Source organism: Anabrus simplex, chromosome X, assembly GCF_040414725.1.
Source record: "Anabrus simplex isolate iqAnaSimp1 chromosome X, ASM4041472v1, whole genome shotgun sequence".
Taxonomy (NCBI): Eukaryota; Metazoa; Arthropoda; class Insecta; order Orthoptera; family Tettigoniidae; genus Anabrus; species Anabrus simplex.
Window position 1 is genome coordinate 154,395,601 of NC_090279.1, and position 22,219 is coordinate 154,417,819.

Sequence of the window (22,219 nt, forward strand, 5' to 3'; positions counted from 1 at the left end):
TCGATATTTATTATTCAGCAGGTTAAAATTAAATGCATACCGGTACATAAGATATTTATTATTTGGTACAAATGCAAATATTAATGGTAAATCCTCCATAATTTCAGATTGTTTCACTACGGTAACTATTGGTGACACTCATGATTCAAAGCATTTCGAAAGAGATCTTAACATTATAGCTGCACGGAAAGATCAATTAGAGCCCGATGAAAATCCGTTGGACTCGAGTTCCATTTTATTTGATGATTCATTTCCCGTATTGGAAGATATATCTACAGTAGAGGCGTCATGCTCCGAGGAGATTATAACCTAAACAGCTGGGACAGGTGACACCATACACGTGTAATCAGTGACTAAAGCCAGTGATAACGTGGAAGTAAAAGTACTAACCGAAATATTGTCAAGTCCAGCACACCCAAGCACGTTAAAACTACAATGAATGACTGTAAATATATTATAACCACTTCATTATCACTTTCCAATGTTTACGAAAGTAATATAAGACCTTGTACGAAACGGTATGGAGTGGCGCCTCATAGCGGTATTTGTTGGAATCAGTTCTAACATAGAGGTAACTACAGCACTAGCTGCAGTTACCAGTCTGTGCGGAGATAACTGTGAAGAAGCCGATAACTGTTGTTTCAGAAACTCATTTTAAACATATCACCATGTTAAGTAACTGGTAACTACCCATCTACAGATAACTGTCATTTCAGAAACCGGCCATTAGACAATGAATTGGAGGTTATACACTGCCCTTGGCCATGTGCGACTGTAACAAAATGACTTTGGCCGCCGTTTTGAATCGACCGACCAAGCTCGATAGCTGCAGTCGCTTAAGTGCGGCCAGTATCCAGTATTCGGGAGATAGTAGGTTCGAACCCCACTGTCGGCAGCCCTGAAGATGGTTTTCCGTGATTTCCCATTTTCACACCAGGCAAATGCTGGGGCTGTACCTTAATTAAGACCACGGCCGCTTCCTTTCCACTCCCAGCCCTTTCCTGTCCCATCGTTGCCATAAGACCTATCTGTGTTGGTGCGACGTGAAGCAACTAGCAAAAAAAAAAAAAAAAAAAAAATTGAATCGATCGATGAAGATCGATTTGAGTGATCGAGTCGAAACAGGAAGGTGCGAGTTTCAAAATTCACGCCAACTCAGCGCGCTTAAAGATGTAGATGCCAGTCAACTTGCTGACAGACTTTCATTTTGTCTTCATTAGAAAGGAATTTCACGACTTCAACTCCTGAATGCAATACGAAATACAAATGCAAACATGCTCATTGTGTTATTCTGCAGTTTCACTGCTAACCGGCAAGCAAAACTGCGTATTTCTGAGGCTAATGGCTTGCCCCCCGAGGGTGCAATTTATCCTCTGAAGTTCATGAATTCAAAGCCTTTTTCAGTTATCATGCAACTGCGGTGAAGGCTCTCACCCGAATTGGAAATTACGTTACTTCCACAAGGGATGACAAATAATATTTTCAGGGCTAGGAAATATATGATCTAAGCGGTAATAGCAAAAATTTTTGCCGCGATAAGGGAGGTATTTTTATATAGATATAATACGATGAGAATCGGGGCTTCGAATTTACACCGTGCTAAGCAGAAAACGTGTTAATGAGAAGCGCATTAACGAGGTTTCACTGTAATTGGCACGATCCCCATTTGGAGATTTTTTTTTTCTGAATAATTTTTGAAGTAATTCATAGGTTGATTGTGCTGTTTTTTTTATTTCCTTTGTTGCCCAGGCTTTACTCAAACCTGTGCATCAGGTGATTGTTGTGAAGTGTATCTTGTAGAAGGAACATGGGTTTTCCAAGTTTGCTTTATCTGCGCATGTTTTAAAAGTTGTTAGTTATAGTACAGTATTTCTCTGAATTCAAGACAACGGTTTTTCCTCAGAATTTGATGTGAAAAAATCAAGGTTTGTCTTGCATTTGCGACCTAACAGTAATGAACAGCGGAGTTTCCTGTGATATGCTGGTACGTTAGTGCCTGCGTGGCTCGGGGGGGGGGGGGGGCAGCATGCCGGCCTCTCACCGCTGGGTTCTGTGGTTCAAATTGCAGTACTCTATGTGAGATTTGTGCTGAACAAAACTGAGGCGGGACAGGTTTTTCTCCGTTTACTCCAGTTTTCCCTGTGATCTTTCATTCCAGCAACACTCTCCAATATCATTTTTCATCTGTCAGTCATTAATCATCGCCCTACTGGAGTGTGTCGCCCTTCAACAGCTGGCACAGTTCCATCCTTGCCACTAGATGGGGTCTTCATTCATTCCATTCCATTCCTGACACGATTGAAACTAGAAACAGGCTGTGAATTTTCATTTTCATGCTGGTACTTTCTGTTTATGTGAGTTTGTCATGATTAACGTATTACGTAGAGTTCTAGAAAATAAGTTCTAACCTGGAAATAAAAAAATCTTTGAACCCATGTCCATATAACAAATTTTCTTCTACATGTGATGAATATGTCCGTAAAGTTTGGCCGACCCTTCTTGTTTTACTCATAACTGCGTCCATATTGAACAATTTATTTTTTTATGAAAGAATACCTCTTGAGAGTCCATTTTTTCAATACTGTGTGATTTTTATTAACTAAATACTGTATATAAAATTACAATGTCTAATTTTGGAATTTTTGTAGGCATCTTCAGCTGCATTCCTATATCTAAGATTAATATTTCATAACAAAATCTTAGGCTCATAATACATGTATAGTGAAACCTCGATTCTCCGTTTTTGGAGGGACCTGGGGATAAAAACATACGATACGGGAAATCGGAAAATCCGGGAACGAATTAAAACCGTCAACAGTTTGACTGTACTTCACAGTATTGCAATATATATATCATTTTATTTGTACAAAAACGCCTGCATTAAATACATTAGTTTAAAAACTTTATATTTTAAATTCAGTTTTACCGAGAAACTTCGTCATGTTCCCGTGAAAACGTCTTTCAGGCCAGCAACTTTCATCAGTCAAGCTCATCGAAAAATATTCTACTAAATAAATTATCAGAATTATATTGATATCTAAGAAATTTAAAAACACATCGGAGACTCCAGTTTCACTATTGCTGGAAGGAGAGTGTATCGGAGTTATTATGCCGATCGGGAAAACATTATAATACAGTCACTTAAAACGTCTACGGTAGCTACCTCTGTTTGTTTCACCTTGAATAAATCTAACTGGAACAGGTACAGTTATTTACAGTAATCGTTATCTGACGACAGTCTCATGTAAATTATTGACTTTGTTTTAATAACCTAAAAAAAGAACAATGTAACTTATTTATCAGTAAAGGTTTTCGTGCTGTATTACGAACTTACGGCGCGAAATTTAACTTCGAGTTCACCCATTTTTAGGCCTCGGTACTTTCCATTAATGATTTTTTTTGACTGATAAACAGGCGAGAAATGTGGCTTGCATGATAGGCATAATTACTGGTGCAGTTCACATGAACATACCTGTGGTATTATAGTTAGGAAAGATAGCTGAAAACACGTAAATAAGCATAGGTTGTAACACGTCCAGTCACATAGTCAAGTAAGCTAATCACAACGCACAAATACAAAAATGATACCAAAATACATTAAATCCCAGAAGATTTAATGAAACACTCTCGCACTCACAAAAATAAAGTGTCGCATCGCATACATATAGGTTACGCACTGCACACACAACACTTAAATTGTCATTTCTTCAGTCACAGAATACAGTAGTGAGTAGTCACTTTGTAGTGAAAAAGTCTTTAATCGTCAGTTGTTTTTTGTTTTGTCGTGCCTTAACACGGTACAGTGCTCCCTCAATATTTAAAACGTTCTGTAGTTCGCTGCTGTCTGTGTCATACGCAGTAATATAGTCGCGAATTTTGTCAAAGGCGGCTAATGCTTCTGCAAACGTTGGCAGGGGTTCAATTTCGTCTTCGTCTTCCCCCTCGCTCGCGATCTCATGCACGGCGTTTGCACTGGCTGTGGCAGTAGCATCATCACACAGCTGTTCTATCCTCTTTACACCACAAGTGGCGAGCTCACTATTGACTGTAGCGTACGTCTCGAAGTTACATCTCTCGGCGCGAGCTTCTCCCAGTCCTCACTGAAAAGTTGTTCTTCGCTGCCGGTGTTGGTGTCGTTCGTGTCTCTGCTTTCGCCAAAGCCACATTTATGAAAACAATTTTGAATGGTGGAGGGCGAAACATGGAACCATGCTGACACAACAAAGTGGATTGCCTGTAGAATACTGAACTTCGTCTTCACTTCTTTCCCGACGTCCAACATACACACAGCCCGTTCCACCAGCTGCTTGCGGTAGTACCCTTTAAAGCACTTTATCACCCCCGCATCCAGAGGCTGAAGGACACTGGTACAGTTCGGGGGATAGAAAATAACTTTCACATTTCGTAAGAAAGAAAGTTCCTGCGGGTGGGCGGCACAGTTATCTACAAACAAAACTATTTTTCTTGCTTGAGCACCCATAGAAGCATCCAGTCCATGAAGAAAATCCTAAAAAATGTCTATGGTCATCCAAGCTTTACCGTTTGCGTAGTATCGCACTGGTAACTTCTTCACGTTCTTAAAGCATCTCGGTTTCGCTGCTTTGCCTATAACGATAGGGATATGTTTGTCTGACCCGTCACTGTTACAGCACAACAAAACAGTTATGCGGTCCTTCGCATTTTTGCCTCCATGACAAGATTCTCCTTTAAGAGCCAGCGTGCGATCCGGTAAACAGTTGAAAAATAGGCCGGTTTCATCCGCGTTATAGATGTTCTTCGGTTCGTATCCTTCAAGCAGCTCTGGGAGATTTTTCCCCCAATCTTCCACAGCCGAACCGTCAACTGCAGCACTCTCGCCGGCGACCTTTTTATACACCAGCCCGTGACGCTCCTTAAACCGGGAAATCCATCCATTCGAAGCAGAAAAATTGTTGATACCCATTCTTGCAGCGATGCTTCGAGCTTTTACGCGCAAAATGTTACCATCCACAGGAATTCTCGACGCCCGAGCTTGCTGATACCAAGAAAAGAGAACTGCTTCCATTTTAGAATATCTCGATTCCTTCCCCGTTTTTCTATTCTTTGTGGAGGATCCACATTTTTTTACTTGTTCACGTATCTCTTGTTTTTTCCCTATTATTGTATTCAGTGTCGAAGCAGGTAAGCCTAAACGTTTCGCGATGTCAACTTTTTTTTCTGTTGGATTTCTTTCAACTTCCTCTATAATCTGAAGTTTTTCTTGCAGGGTTTTCACATGCTTTACAGGTCGCGCCATTTCAATACTGTACTGTGTAAGCAAACCGAAACTCGACTGCGTAAATTGTTGGTTTTCACCAGCTAGTAACACAGCCAACTGAAGGAAACATTCAACAGAAAGCTCTTAACAAAGCGCAAGTTGGCGGAGGCCTTCATTGTTAGCCTGGTACAGAATGTTCCGTAAGTATGATCGCGCAAGATATCCGACGAAATTAAAATACGCTAGACTCGCAAATTCGATTCCTGCCGTCCATTCTCGAAATCTTGAAAAACGCTTGATCGAGGATTTAGCGTTGATGGGACTGAAATTTCTGGACGGTTGATGCGGGAAATCGTTTCTTCGAGGAACGGATAACGCGGGATTTTTAATACAGGTTTTAAATGGGATGCTCGCGGGACCACGTAATTTGAACGAATATTACGGGAAAACGTAGTTTCGGGGAACGGATAATCGAGGTTTCACTGTATATGTCAGTGGTAAAAGTTGTTGAACGAACATAGGTTGCTCTGTCTGTGAAAATATTTATGATTAACTTGCCTTACGATTTATAAAAACATCCAAAACATTATTTTCATGTTTTATAAAAGTTCAGTTGTGCTTTTATAATATACTGTTGTTGTGGTAAGTGGACTTTCGATATATCCATTCTTATCTCATTATGGAGCAAATAAGGTCCAAGTTTTTGTTGAAAGGACAATCTCGAGAAGTCCCCTCTTTCGATCAACACACCAGAAGGCAGTCCCATTCTAACATATCGTCCCCCCTCCGGCAAACTAATGAATGTGCAAATTGTCAAAAAATTAGGAGAGCTGGAAGCTGTGATTACTCATGTCAAATCAGTGTTTACATTTAATGATTGGTTTTATGTGTTAGCCATACAGAACGAGCTGCAGATGTGAGACTTTGTCAGAGGTTAGACATTATATAAATTTTAAAATCTAGATGAAAACTTTAGAACTATGGATTCCCTAGTTCGTCACTTTCACTAGTCTGCCATAATGGGGATGATATTTTAACACCATAAGGCAACGAGGGAGACAATAGTCGGATCACTGACAAGAGACATTCCTTGTTGTTTTACCATGTATTTGTACCACTCAGCATCGTAGGTGTGCCAGAGCCTGTTAATCATCACCAGGGTGATCAATATCCATATCCATAAGTTGCAAATTGTTTTGCACCTCTGAGGTACTAGGTGTTCTCAGCTGAGGCTCCAGTAGCATGGCACTCGCTTCATGATCCTTGACCGCCTTGAATTTGAAACATTCCCAATAAACTTTTTGACGCTTGGCATTGACGATTTTGGATGTTTTAGAATTGCAACAAGCTCTTTTCATAAATTTTGAAGTCATGTGTACCGTCACCCCTTTAGTTTCTAATGGTTATGGATGAAATTGTACAAGAAACAACGAAAGCATGTGGGACAGGAAGATGAAGTTATTACTATTTGCAGATAATATTGTGGTCTGGGGAACAAACAGCAAAGAAGTGCAAGAACAGTTTGATGCACACCAAGCTCGATAGCTGCAGTCGCTTAAGTGCGTCCAGTATCCAGTATTCGGGAGATAGTAGGTTCGAACCCCACTGTCGGCAGCCCTGAAAATGGTTTTCCGTGGTTTCCCATTTTCACACCAGGCAAATGCTGGGGCTGTACCTTAATTAAGGCCACGGCCGCTTCCTTCCCTTTCCTAGCCCTTCCCCATCCCATCGTCGCCATAAGACCTATCTGTGTCGGTGCGACGTAAAGCAACTAGCAAAAAAAAAAAAAAAAAGTTTGATGCACTGAACAAGAAAGTTGTAAAGTATGGTATGAAAATCAGTGCAGAGGAAAGAAAGAGCACGGTGATATGAAGAGAAGAAAGGAATTATGAAAATTGGTGGTCAAAGCCTTGAAATAAAGGACAGTTTCAAATACCTAGGGAGTGAGTTAACCCATTTCAGTCTGGGCCTTAATATCCTTAACAAACGTTCTGGACTGGGCATTTTTAAGGATATTTAAAACATTATATCTTTGTGCCTGTAGGTGATATATGCATGGTTCTTTTTTCTTTGTGCTTGTTTGAGCATCTAGTTTTGAAAAACACTGTTTGTATTATGTCACCTATCACTTGAGATTTTAAAATTGTTTATATATTATACCATGTTTTGCAAATGGAAAAAAGGTTTGACGGATAACTAAGCAAGAACAGTTTTCTGAAATACTGTTATATTTACCCTATTTTGCTAATATAAAATGTGCATTGCAATTACAAAAGAACAACAATAATGAGTTACATAAAATCAGCTTCATGGTCCGTATCGCACTTCAATAGATTCACAATTAAGTATTTATTTATTTTCCACCTAGTCGATACAATGATTGCTTAAGGCAATTTTTAATGGTACCACTTTTGACCATTAAAAATTGCCTTAAGCAGTCATTGTATCGACTAGGTGGAAAATAAATAAATACTTAATTGTGAATCTAAACAATAATGAGTACGATATAAAAATAATAATAGTAATAATTACAATAATGAAAATGGGAGCTCTTATGAAATTTTATTTTAATTGATAAATTTTGTCAAAAGTTACTCGAATGTAAAAATATTGTTCCATTTACCACAAAAGACTTCTGAGAAAGAGAAAATAGTCTTCTAAACAGATAACTTTACTAATATGTAGACAATCTTACGTATTCACGCAAATTTGAAATATGCGGGAACATGCGCTAGGCCGTAAAACGAACTCCAATCATATTGAAATGTAAGAAGTTGTTTTGAATTCATATGTCAATAATATGTTCATTTGCATATAAACTATTAATATATCATAAAATATAGAAAATATCACTTTCGTCAAGCACGTTTGCCGCGAGAAGCCATGTCTTAGAGCTCACTGAGTGACAACATCTACTGATGCATGTTGATCGAAAATATTGTAAATTATCTGACTTAAACATACAATGCTGCCATTTGCTTAAATACTCTCGTAACTAATACATGAAGAAACACGATGTAACCACCAGAATGTGTGCATAGCTCGTTCTCGATTTTTAGTGAATTGTTAAACCTTACAACGGGCTATGCCTGCAGCGCGGCCTGAGTGTAATTTCGGCCGCTGTGAGCTATGCTCGCAGTTAGACCAGGAAGACTTAATGCAGAATACAGGGCTGGACATGCAAGAGGGTGCAACAGAGTGTAAGAAACCTTGTGTGGAATAAGGAAGTGTAAAGAGATAGTGCACAAAATGTGTTATGGACCCACAATGACTTATGCAGCTGAGAACTGGACAGCGACAAGGAGGGAGGAGAGAAGAATTCAACCAGCAAAATGAAGCGCCTAATAAGTATCGTTGGAAAGACAGAGTGAGAAAGGAAGATGTTAGAAAGGAAGTCGGAATAGAAAACCTAAATGATAGAATTGCTAGGAATAAAGTAAGATGGTTTGGACATGTAAAGAGGATGGAGGAGGAGAGAATACCAAAACAGATGATGGAGATGAAGTTGGAGGGCGAGAGGGAGGTCTAGAACAAGGTGGATCGACTCAATAAAGAAGAAGAAGAATAGACTGGGACAAAATGGTGGAAGGAGAGAGGAAGGTGGGTGAAGTACCATAAATGTGCCGACCCAGTAGGAGCTGGACAAGGGGAAAGGAGGAGGAGGATGATGAATGTAGTTTTGGTAGCAGATTCCTGTAACTTTGTTTGTGCTGTTCTTTATTTTACTGGTGAATGAATGAATGAATGAAAACCTATAACCTTTTTTCCAGTCACTGACCGGGTCAGGGATGGAATGAATGAATCTCCCATCTTGCGGCGAGGATAGGAATTGTGCCGGCTGCCGAGGCCTCTGGGGCAATGATTAATGTCTGATAGATAAAATGAAATGATAATGGAGAGTGTTGCTGGAATGAAAGATGACAGGGAAAACTGGAGTACCCGGAGAAAACCTGTTCCGCCTCTGCTTTGTCCAGCACAAATCTCACATGGAGTGACTGGGATTTGAACCACGGAACCCAGCGGTAAGAGGCAGACATGCTGCTGCCTGAACCACGGAGGCTACTTGTTTTATTGGTATTAATTTAATTTGTTTTATTTTATTTTATGTTTGTACCCACTTTTAATGTTACAGAAACTATAGATATATTTTTATCAAAAAGATGTCTCATGGTATGTTTCTGTGTTGGTAGAAGTTGAGTGCTGTAAGTGTGTACAGTATCGTACAGTTCCATTTTCAACATTATTTTTGAGAATGGAAACATTTGAGATTCGACACAGTATGAAATAAAGTTATTTTGCTAAATGAGGGCCAATATCCTGTATTTATTATGCTACTGTCTTGTCTGTTATTTGTAGGACGAGCTGGCTGGCAGCTACCCGTCCTGGAGATTGATTTCCCTCCCGGGTTGGACCGCTACAAGTGGTTTGCTCAGTTCCTTCTCGATGGCTCCGTGTGTCCACAGCTGCGTCAGTACAAAGCGTCCCTCCTCTCTTCTCCAACGACAATGACAAAATCCTGGGCAAAGTAAGTATTCACTGTTCATTTAACTCCTCAGGGTGAAACTTTGTCACATATCACTTTCCCACCCCAAAACTATTTTGCTGATCGTTCCTCTTTTGAAACACATTTTTTGGATGAGTGCAAGGTCTGGAAAAGAAAGAAAATCCTACTAAAAAAATTCTTTCTCCCCCACTTATACTTGAAAGCAGCACAACACTGCTGGTTAGTTTTCCCATTATTTGGAGCAAAAGAATGATAAGGCTAAGCTAAAATATTTCAAACTAGCTGATGTACCCGTGCTTCACAACGGGTTTGGATTCTCAGAGAGACTGACCTTGTGGTTTTCCTAACTGAAGTCAACATAGGCGATTACAAAAACGTCGGTAGGAAAGTAGCGATTAAAAGCAATGATATATAAAATACTCGATCAAAGGAAAAACCGCACATTTTCTCACTTTTAACGAACAGGACTACACTGCCGATCTAACAGTCCAAAGTTCCAGAGCTTGAATGATCAAAGCCGCAGATAGCTGTGATCCGGGAACACCCTTCGTCTTTTCTTGGCAGGGAGGGGGTCGAATAGTGGAGACTCCCACAGCATAAACTATGCCCTTCTAATAATCTGTTTCCTAGGAGTACCCGATGAGTCGGAAAATCTTAATTCACTACACTGGTGGCAGAAAAAAACTGACTTGGAGGCAAATTTTTCCTCCAAGCCAGAGGAGAAACCCACTCTTCACTGCTAATTTGGAATAAAATTAATGTAGAATTTAATAAAAGTAAAGAGGAAGAAGCTCTAATTAAGAAACGGCTCTTTTCAGGGTCGAATGTTGAGTTATTTAGTGAATTGTGGTGCTATAATTTGGAATAGGCCTAAATTGTTATTCTATACCCGGCCATACTACTACTACAACTACTACTACTACTACTACTACTACTACTACTACTACTACCACTAAGTGAGCCTCTGCCTTAAGTATGCACACTGCTCATTCAAAACAGAGCGTCAGATTAGGGATCATAGCTGGAATACTATGATGAACCTGTGTGTTACGTACCAGCTGTATCAGAAAATATATGAATCAGAGGAATGGCATGCTAAAGAAGAAAGTTTTCTAACTCCCCAGCTATTTCCCGCTAATATTCGGTCAGGCTGTTATACTCGGTACACAGCAGTAATCCATCTATCGGAGTTGAGAGGCAGCATAAGAGACAAAGAACATCACATCAAACAATGGTCAATGTTATCGTTGATCAATGCTGTGCGCTTTTGATATTGTAGATGTTCACATTTAGTTTTCTTTCGACTCTGCAATACCTCTCATACCATAGTCGGTACGGTAAAACTGATTAAAACATAAATGATCGGAAATTGTATTCCCTATAACTTTTGTTATATAATACTCTTTGATAGCACCAATAACATAGGTATTTAAAAATTACATTTTAAGTGCCTTCCCCTAAACTACAATTTCATCCAGGGTGAATAAATTTGTTTATATCTTAGACTGTTGTTTCTCGTTCCCCGACTCTATATAACAATTTCCATTAAATTCTGTTAACCCATTTTCTCGTGGTTCGGAGTTGAAATGGACTTAGCAAAAAAATTACGATTTCATGAATATCTGTGTTATCACAGTCGGTATGGTAAAAATGCAAAAGACATAAATGGTCGGAAATTTCATTCTATATAACTTTGGTTATGTAGTATTTATCGATATGACCACTAATAATTTAAATATTTGAGAATTAAATTTTAGGCTTTCCCCTGAACTACCATTCCAATCAGTGTGAATAGAATGATTCATAGCCTAGATTATAATAACTCATTCTCCGACTATGCATGTCAATTTTAATTGAGATAGGACCACTCATAACGTAAATATTTAAGAATTACATTTTTGGCCTTCCCCTAAACTACCATTTCACTCAGCGTGAATAAAGTTATTTATAGCCTAGATTGTAGCGACTTATTCCTCGGCTTTGAATACCAATTTTCATTAAGATATTACCGCTAATAACATAAATATTTGAAAATTAAATTTTAGGGCTTCTCCTATACTACCATTTCTATCAGCGTAAATAAAATTATTTATGGCCTAGATTGTAGCGATTTATTCCCCGACTTTGCATACCGATTTTTATTAAATTCTCTTTAGCCGTTTTCTTGTGATGGGTGTACATACAGACAGACAGGCATAAATTACGGAAAAGTAAAAAGTGCATTTCCTTGTTAATGTGGACATGACCAATACAGAAATACCATTCTTTTCAAATTCTGAGCAATGTACAGACAAAACTCTTATTTTATATATATAGATGGTCGTAACTACCATATTTACTCGCCTATAACAGTCCATTTTTTCCTTAATTTTCAACTTCAAATATAGTAGATGGTATAAAACATGATTATTTAACTTAAATTAGGTTAGTTTAGCATGGTATAAAGGCAGAAAAATGAACTTCTAGCAGCTTTAAATCAACAGACAAAATAGTTATTTACTGTACATTTATTTAAATCTATATTTATGCAGAAAGATATATTAGCACATTTTAATGATCCTGTATCAGCCCCTTTCTGCATTGCCACAGCTGACTTGTCGCATATTTAAGGCTGTACAGCGTCGCAGTCTTGCATTTAAAAAAAAAGACCGGGCGAGTTGGCCATGCGCGTAGAGGCGCGCGGCTGTGAGCTTGCATCCGGGAGATAGTAGGTTCGAATCCCGCTATCGGCAGCCCTGAAGATGGTTTTCCGTGGTTTCCCATATTCACACCAGGCAAATGCTGGGGCTGTACCTTAATTCAGGCCACGGCCACTTCCTTCCAACTCCTAGGCCTTTCCTATCCCATCGTCGCCATAAGACCTATCTGTGTCGGCGGGACGTAAAACCCCTAGCAAATTTTATTTTTGTTGGTATAATCTAATTGAGCCGCTGGCATAGTGATGTCCTTCTCTGCAAACATAGTGCATTTCAACGCATAAAAGCATTTTGGCCAACCTCTGCTGGCTTTAAAATCCTTGTCTGCAATGCCTAGACTTCGTCCAGTTTTGCATGCTCATTGTCATTTTGTGGTTTACAGCGTTATCATCTGAAACCCACTCCAGACCTTTAATTTCCACATTTTTGTATTGTCTCTTCTTCACACTGCAGAAGAAATTAGATGTTTTCTTTGCTCCCGATAATTTAACTCGCAGATTACCCCAGTGGAAATTCTAAGTTCCCATGGAGGGAATTAGATATTTTTCCACCAATAGAGCATATAAAAAATCAGATCAAATTTTGACTCGCCACTCTCACTCCGCTGTCTGCAGCATATTTCAACACATTCAACTTAAAGGATGGCATAAAACTTGTTCTCTTGCTCATTCTCACTCCTGCATGTGTACTGGATGCTTCCCAGTTACACACCACACACAACACAGTGCTCAGAAGCTGGAATGGCATTGGGAAATCTGGAGTAGAGGCATAGTGGCAGAGGCGGAGGGGTTTTACATAATGGACAAGTATATACAATATTACACAAAATAAAAACCTGCAAAGAATACATGGTACTAAGTGGGGAACAATTGCACATGGATATCTAAATTATTTATCCACTGCACTAGGGATACTGAGACCTCAGCAAAGTCTTTCTGGTCTCCACCATAAGCACGCAGAGGGCATTCATCCATTATATGATGCATGGTCTGGACCAAAGCACCACAATCACAGGCTGGAGAGTCCCTGAAGCCCCACTGGTGAAGGGAGAATGCAGATCTTCCACAATTAGTGCGAAACTTGTTTAGTGATGACCACGTTCTTCTTGGCAAACTGAAACCAGCTGGGGCGTGGTTTGGATTAAAGAGGCTTGGCCACTCTGGAGCTGTACGAAACCATTGCTCTTTCCATCCATTAGATTCTTAGCTGTTTTCATTGGTGGCTTACGGGATTTCAGCCTTTGTCTCCAGAGATCTGCAACATTCCTGTGGATGGGTAGAGTTGGATTGGACATGATCTTATCATATTCTTGAACAAGGGCTCTTGAACGTCGCAGGCTTGGTGGAGCAATGTGGGACAGGACTGGTAGCCAGTGCGTTGCAGTAGGCTTCAGAGTACCAGAGATGATTCGCATGGTGGTATTAAGTTGTACACAGACAGTCTTCACGTGGCAACTGTTAAGCCATACTGAAGAGCAGTATTCAGCTGCAGAATACACGAGGCCAAGCGCACAACGTCGTAATGTGTCCGCTGAAGCACCCCATGAAGTGAGTAGCGAAGGCCTGAACGGGTGATGCAAAATAGTGGATTTTACCGTTAACTGAAAAGTTGCGCTTGTTGCCTGGTCCCTCGAAAGATTTTTGGCGGGGATTTTTCACCCTATATTTGTTTTCCAGTTCATATTTTCCCCAGTAATTGTCAAACGTTAAGGGGAGGAGACGGTTGTTAGAGGTAAGTGCTGTAAGTCCTTGGGGAGTGAATATCAAATAATGAGAGCAAATTATACTGCTAACAGTTTTTAACATAATTACAGTAAATTATATGACAAAAGATTCAGTCAGATGTTCCATTTAGGTTATTTTTAGCATGCAACATCTATTTGCATAAATGGTACTAAATCAGTGAAAGAGGATGTGGTTGATTTTGACAGAGCTTACGCTTTGCACTCTTGGCCTCTCACCTCCTTCGAACATCACGGAAACCGCTGCTAATTATTTTTACATATGTAGATGAATAGTGGTGAGTGATGGGTAAGAAAGATGAGACTTACAACATAGACCGCAAATTAAGTGATCATCGTAACAAAACCAACTCCTTATGCCGCCAGATTTTAAAAGCATCTAACAGAGTGAGTTAGCTGTGTGGTCACGCAGCTGTGAACTTGCATTTAGGAGATAGTGGCATCCAACCTCACTGTCAGCAGTCCTGAAGATGGTTTTTCGTGGTTTCCCATTTTCACACCGGGCAAATGCTGGTGCTGTACCTTAATTAAGGTCACGGCCGCTTCCTTCCCGCTCCTAGCCCTTCCCTACCTCATCGTCGCCATAAAACTTATCTGTGTCGGTGCGATGTAAAGCAAGTCTTAAACAAAAAATAAGCATCTAACCTGCACGATCATGTGGTTAGATTCAAGATTAGGAACGCAGGACAAACACAAAAGGAGGAAAGGATCCCAATAGGATAATATACGTATTGGAAGGCAATAAAGAAGTGTCAAATAGAGTCTCATATATACGAAGGTCGATCAAATATAAACAGGATTTTTATTCCTGAACATCAACAGTTGGTAGGACTGGTCCCGCACTTCTGCTGTGCTCAGGCGGGACCGTTAGGAGTGGGGAGAGCGTGCTGTTAGATATTTCCCGCTGCTTCGTCAGTAACGCTCATGATGTCGGAGCAAGAGGTGCACCCCTCGACTGCGCAACGCATAATTATAAAATTTCTTGCTTGTGAAGGAGTTACAGCAGTGGAAATTTGCCAGAGATTGACTGCACAGTTCGGTGATCAAACGTTGTAAGGACACATGTGTTTGCCTGACACAAAAAGTTCAAGGAAGTATGAGAACGTGTAGAAAATCAGCAACACGATCGCCGTCCTTGGACCAGCATTACAGACGAAAACATTGGTGTGGTTAAAGACATTGATGATGATCGACGGGCGAGAGTATCAGAAATTGCAGAACAAGTCTGAATCAGTTATGGGAGCTGTCAAGCAATCATCACAAACGACCTACAGTTCCGTAAAGTGTTTTCCAGATGGGTCCCTCGCCTTTTGACCGAAAATCTGAAGTTAAGACATTTGGAGGTCTGTCAGAGGCTTACAGCAATGTTCGCAGAAGATGATGCATTTTGGAGTCGGATCGTCTCTTGCGATGGAACATGGGTCCACCACTACTCTCTCAAATCCAAACAAGCCAGTAAGGAGTGGCGGAGGAAAGGGGAGGCAGCACCAGTGAAAGCCAACACTCGACTGTCAGCTGGCAAGGTTCTTGCAACCGTTTTTTTCGATTGGCGAAGAATTTTTCTGATTGCTTTTTTGCATGAGTGACGCACAATCAATGCTGCTTACTACTGCGAGCTGTTGAACAAGGCGAAGGTTGCATATGGCGTCAAAAGGCGAGTAATTAAAAGATGAAAATTTCATTGTGATTGATCCGTATTGAACTGTGATTACAACAGTATTTAAATATTTTATTATTAAGGTCCACCTTTTCAATACAAACTGTACAATGTTTCACATTACATTTATGTTCAAGGACTAGTTTTGACCTAACTGTAGGTCATCAGCCTTAAAGCAAATCACACAAATATATCAAAGAAAATAAACAATGTATAGACACAAAGGTCTTAAAAAACTGTTTTCACAACTCATAGAATTGAAGTTAAGACTGGTTACATAAAATAAAATTCTGTTGGAACTTTAAGCACCTTCATTGTGATAATGATTCCTGAACCGTGTTGAAATCAAACATGACCTTCCTTTGTAAGATAATGAAATTTGGTTTTCAGATAGTTGAATTAATTTAAAATTGGGCTGAGTGGCTCAGGCAGTTAAGGTGCTGGCTTTCTGAGCCCATGTTGGCAGGTTCAATCGTGGCTTAGTCCGGTGGTATTTAAAGGTGCTCAAATACGTCAGTCCATGTCGGTAGATTTATTGGCACTTAAAAGAACTCCTGTGTGACAAACAATAACATTATTATTAAATTAAACTAGTAATCATTAATTATTGGTGCTAAAAATATTAGGTAATGGCACCTCTTTCACAGCTAATTCTATTTTCAAATCTTTCATTCCTTTTTTCCAAAACCCGCTAAGTCCCAATTTCAGCATCAACCCCCCCACACACACATCCAATTTCCTTAACTATGTTTCTTAAATATTTCAAAAACCATATTCAGTAAACCTTTTATATTTTAAAATTTTACTCTAAATGGCTAATGTTAAAGCTATATTACTCAAGATAATGGTTTATTCTGGACAGTTTTTTGCAATTTGCCAAAAATACAGCTAAATGGATTTAGCGACTCTTTATACTAGGCGCCTCACGTTCCTTTTTCACATCGCATTCCAGTCTTTCTATACATGACAATTTGTCTCTGTCTGTATTTACGTTTTATATTTTTATGGATTTTGATTCTTATAGAATCATGATTATGGCTATTTATGTTAAGAAATGACACTTTATCATTGTTTTGTGTGTTCATCATTGCACAGAAAATTGTAATATTTATCAAAATGCAACCCACAGACTTGATGAAGTTAATGATAGTTGTGCTTTGTTTAACAGCCTGCAGCCAAGGACTCAGGAACTATTGAACACCCTCAGGGCTCGTCAAGTGGACTCCAGGAGCAAACTGCTCGAAGCTTGGAAATTAGATTCGACATGTGAGTACCACTGGTGCAACCAGGAGTAGTAGTTCTAATGCATGTGTGGTTTTTCTTACATAAATATATCTTATGGCTGGGAGTGATGCGAAAATTTGTGTTACAAAATTACAGTCGCGAAATGTGTGACGGAAGTGTAACTAAGCAACCGTGCAGGCTGTGGTGTAACTTATGGGTGGATGATCAGACAGTGTTACCTAGTAACCATGCAGGCTGTGATAAAACATATGGGTGGACGATCAGACAGTGTTACCTAGCAACCATGTAGGCTGTGATAAAACATATGGGTGGACGATCAGACAGTGTTGCCTAGTAACCGTGTAGGCTGTGATAAAACATATGGGTGGACGATCAGACAGTGTTGCCTAGTAACCGTGTAGGCTGTGATAAAACATATGGGTGGACGATCAGACAGTGTTACCTAGCAACCATGTAGGCTGTGATAAAACATATGGGTGGATAATCAGACAGTGTTACCTAGCAACCATGTAGGCTGTGATAAAATATATGGGTGGAGGATCAGACAGTGTTACCTAGTAACCATGCAGGCTGTGATAAAACATATGGGTGGATGATCAGATAGTGTTTTATGGCTGGTTGCCATTTGAAATTAACAGCTGTTGATGGATGGCCATGACCAAGAGATATATATATATGGGTGGATAATCAGACAGTGTTACCTAGCAACCATGTAGGCTGTGATAAAACATATGGGTGGACGATCAGACAGTGTTACCTAGTAACCATGCAGGCTGTGATAAAACATATGGGTGGACGATCAGACAGTGTTACCTAGTAACCTTGCAGGCTGTGATAAAACATATGGGTGGACGATCAGACAGTGTTACCTAGTAACCATGTAGGCTGTGATAAAACATATGGGTGGACGATCAGACAGTGTTACCTAGTAACCTTGCAGGCTGTGATAAAACATATGGGTGGACGATCAGACAGTGTTACCTAGTAACCATGCAGGCTGTGATAAAACATATGGGTGGATAATCAGACAGTGTTACCTAGTAACCATGTAGGCTGTGATAAAAACATATGGGTGGACGATCAGACAGTGTTGCCTAGTAACCGTGTAGGCTGTGATAAAACATATGGGTGGACGATCAGACAGTGTTACCTAGTAACCATGTAGGCTGTGATAAAACATATGGGTGGACGATCAGACAGTGTTACCTAGTAACCATGCAGGCTGTGATAAAACATATGGGTGGACGATCAGACAGTGTTACCTAGCAACCATGTAGGCTGTGATAAAACATATGGGTGGACGATCAGACAGTGTTACCTAGCAACCATGTAGGCTGTGATAAAACATATGGGTGGACGATCAGACAGTGTTACCTAGTAACCATGCAGGCTGTGATAAAACATATGGGTGGACGATCAGACAGTGTTACCTAGTAACCATGCAGGCTGTGATAAAACATATGGGTGGACGATCAGACAGTGTTACCTAGTAACCATGTAGGCTGTGATAAAACATATGGGTGGACGATCAGACAGTGTTACCTAGTAACCTTGCAGGCTGTGATAAAACATATGGGTGGACGATCAGACAGTGTTACCTAGTAACCATGTAGGCTGTGATAAAACATATGGGTGGACGATCAGACAGTGTTACCTAGTAACCTTGCAGGCTGTGATAAAACATATGGGTGGACGATCAGACAGTGTTACCTAGTAACCATGCAGGCTGTGATAAAACATATGGGTGGACGATCAGACAGTGTTACCTAGTAACCATGCAGGCTGTGATAAAACATATGGGTGGATGATCAGACAGTGTTTTATGGCTGGTTGCCATTTGAAATTAACAGCTGTTGATGGATGGCCATGACCAAGATATATATATATATATATGGGTGGATAATCAGACAGTGTTACCTAGCAACCATGTAGGCTGTGATAAAACATATGGGTGGACGATCAGACAGTGTTACCTAGTAACCATGCAGGCTGTGATAAAACATATGGGTGGACGATCAGACAGTGTTACCTAGTAACCTTGCAGGCTGTGATAAAACATATGGGTGGACGATCAGACAGTGTTACCTAGTAACCATGTAGGCTGTGATAAAACATATGGGTGGACGATCAGACAGTGTTACCTAGTAACCATGTAGGCTGTGATAAAACATATGGGTGGACGATCAGACAGTGTTACCTAGTAACCTTGCAGGCTGTGATAAAACATATGGGTGGACGATCAGACAGTGTTACCTAGTAACCATGCACGCTGTGATAAAACATATGGGTGGACGATCAGACAGTGTTACCTAGTAACCTTGCAGGCTGTGATAAAACATATGGGTGGACGATCAGACAGTGTTACCTAGTAACCGTGTAGGCTGTGATAAAACATATGGGTGGACGATCAGACAGTGTTACCTAGTAACCTTGCAGGCTGTGATAAAACATATGGGTGGACGATCAGACAGTGTTACCTAGTAACCATGCAGGCTGTGATAAAACATATGGGTGGACGATCAGACAGTGTTACCTAGTAACCATGCAGGCTGTGATAAAACATATGGGTGGATGATCAGACAGTGTTTTATGGCTGGTTGCCATTTGAAATTAACAGCTGTTGATGGATGGCCATGACCAAGAGATATATTTATGATCATTTGATTTTGCAAAGGGAAAAGTAGCTTCTTTTTTCTTTCTTTGCTTATGCAGGAAGATTAATTCTGCCTTAATACAAATTGTCTTGATTTATACACAATTGTGTTTTTCACTTAGCTGGCTACAGGCTCCTTAACTTTTTTTTTTAAAACAATTTGCTTAATGTTGCACCGGCACAAATAGGTCTTATGGTGACGATGGGATAGGAAAGGGACAGCAAAAACTCATTACAAAGGGGTTCTCATTATATGCCATACTCCTTATAGTAGACCTCTACTATACTTAAATCGTGTGTTTGTAGTGTGTATCCATAATAATGGCCTCTCTTCACTCTTTCTTTTTCCCTTTTTGCAGCTGAACGTTTATGCCCTGTATTATTGTATTTCAGTTTCTATTAATTAGGTATACTGACTTTTTGTGTTTCAGACCTATTGGCTGCATACCAGAAATGGCTGCCAGAATCTGCACACAATGAAGTAGCTCTTGCTTGGCCTCCTACATAACGTCATCAGTAGTAGGGTTCCTAATTTAATTTACAGATGGAAGCACCACAGTGCAGTCACTAAGGAACTGTCTTCATCTTCTGTCACTGGGTGCTAATATCTGTGATGTATGGAAATCTGTACAGAGTTCATCTTGAGTTCTGTATGAGTATAGATGTGCTGTGGATTGTACACTACCTACAGTGTACAGTGGAGCGTTTGTGTTGGTATAAGTCAGTTTGCATGAGTTCTGCGAAGAGATGTCCGTCCATTTAGAGAGGTCAGTGACGTGAATAAATGGCACAAAGTGTCAAGAACTTGAGGAGATCAGGCAGGCAGTCGTGGGTCTGCGATGTCTATCTCTAACGTTGTGGAATCTAAGCGAATAATCTCAGCCGGCTAATTGCTGAGATGCTTTCTCAAAACTTGTGGTTGAGTTCTGTCCACTATGTTCTCACCAATGTTAATCATTTTAATTAAAGTTGTGTCCAACATTGAAACAGTATGTTATCTATACTGTATTTATCCGATTGTAAGCCGACCTTTTTTACTTTTTTCTTGGTTAACAGCCAGTAAAATAGATGACACCCTTTATCTACACAATAGGAAAAAGTTCTGGAAAATAATGCCAGAAGTAAGTTTCTTTCAGGCCCAGTTTCATCTGCAACATGTTAAGATCTTTCCATTTCTTCAAACCTTACCTGCAAAATTTTAGATAACACAGTGTTAACTCTTGTGAGAGTTACTAACAGTGTGAATCTAGAAGGCAGTGGCAGAAACAAAACAGTTTTTGAGCACTCTCCAATGCGATTATGTTTGAATACAGCTGTGAAATAACATGAACAGATCATCTCAGCATTTGAATTGCAGTCCCTAGCTAAGAACGGGAAACCATCTTTTACAGACCTCTATCATCGTTTCCACGCTGTTCAGGTTTGCGATCCCATTATAACCTGTCCCTACTTCAAATCGTGCTTAGATGTGGGAGTTTTAAATATTATACTGTCGTTTACAGAACCTGGCCAGAACTATACCCTGATTTGGAAGTGAGGATCATTAATCACCTGCATATTATGCATAATAGAAAAAGTATTCCTTCTGATTGCATCATTGGAATTATGCATTCACTCATTTGGGACAAATATTTCCGGTTCCCTATGGGAATCAAGATGTACATTTGATGGCCTAGCAGGAATCAGTTTTGTAATAGAGACAAAGTCTCTCGTAATCTATTTTGCACTGCCTACGATTCCAAGTAGCCTACGCAGTAGCCTCCACCATATGCAATTCCATCACCACCCACCATTCACTGAGAGAGTGACATCCGGAGCAACTCCATCGTTCGAAGAAACAGATTTTTCTATGGCGAGAGCGAAGTGCTGCAGCTATTGCTTGGTTGTGCTCACTCTGTAAGTGATACTGCTAAAACATTTGTCTGGTTGTTTGCACTGTGTTGGATGCCCACACTTGCCACTGCTGTGACAAAAGAGATTGTCTTGTTGAGTGACAGGCTTTCCACGTGGGGCCCTGTCTGGGAAGGGAAAGTTGGAGTTTGCCTGCAGTCTACTTCCAGACCTCTTCTGCTGCATAGAATAGGAAGAGATAATTAACATCTCAATACGGGCCTTAGGCAAAGTTGCAGGTTCCTTATTTTTGTCACCTATGCAGCCAACGTAATCTACAAAATAGTAAACTTGATGCACTACGGCTCGTACCTTGCCTGTGGCCCCAATCACGTATAAAACCTCGCCCTGGGACGACAGTGATAACAAGTTCACTGCACCTTTGTCCACCTCTGGGTGTTCGACCTACCTCCCAAGATTCGCTCACCGTTATTCCCTATTCTGACTGCATTTCCGATGGTGAACCAGTCATACCACTGACTGTGCTAACCCGTTAAGAAGCCAGTCCCTGTTGCGGCAGGAGGCACTTTACATTTTAATTTTGTTTCCACTACATTTCCTTTTTGATTCCTTTTTATTTTCTAAATTAAGTATGAG

The 22,219-nt window shown here is 40.1% G+C and overlaps 1 protein-coding gene across 1 annotated transcript in view; it reads left to right on the forward strand.

The window, feature by feature from the left end:
* The window catches only part of kz (putative ATP-dependent RNA helicase kurz), an 89,647-nt gene extending 68,532 nt beyond the window's left edge, over positions 1–21,115 (forward strand). Inside the window, exons 14-16 of the mRNA XM_067159310.2 lie at positions 9,593–9,761; positions 17,003–17,100; positions 20,164–21,115. Coding sequence (XP_067015411.2) covers positions 9,593–9,761; positions 17,003–17,100; positions 20,164–20,240 — 344 coding nt within the window. The 3' untranslated portion in view covers positions 20,241–21,115. The remainder of the gene's footprint in view (positions 1–9,592; positions 9,762–17,002; positions 17,101–20,163) is intronic.
* The last annotated feature ends 1,104 nt before the right edge of the window (positions 21,116–22,219 follow it).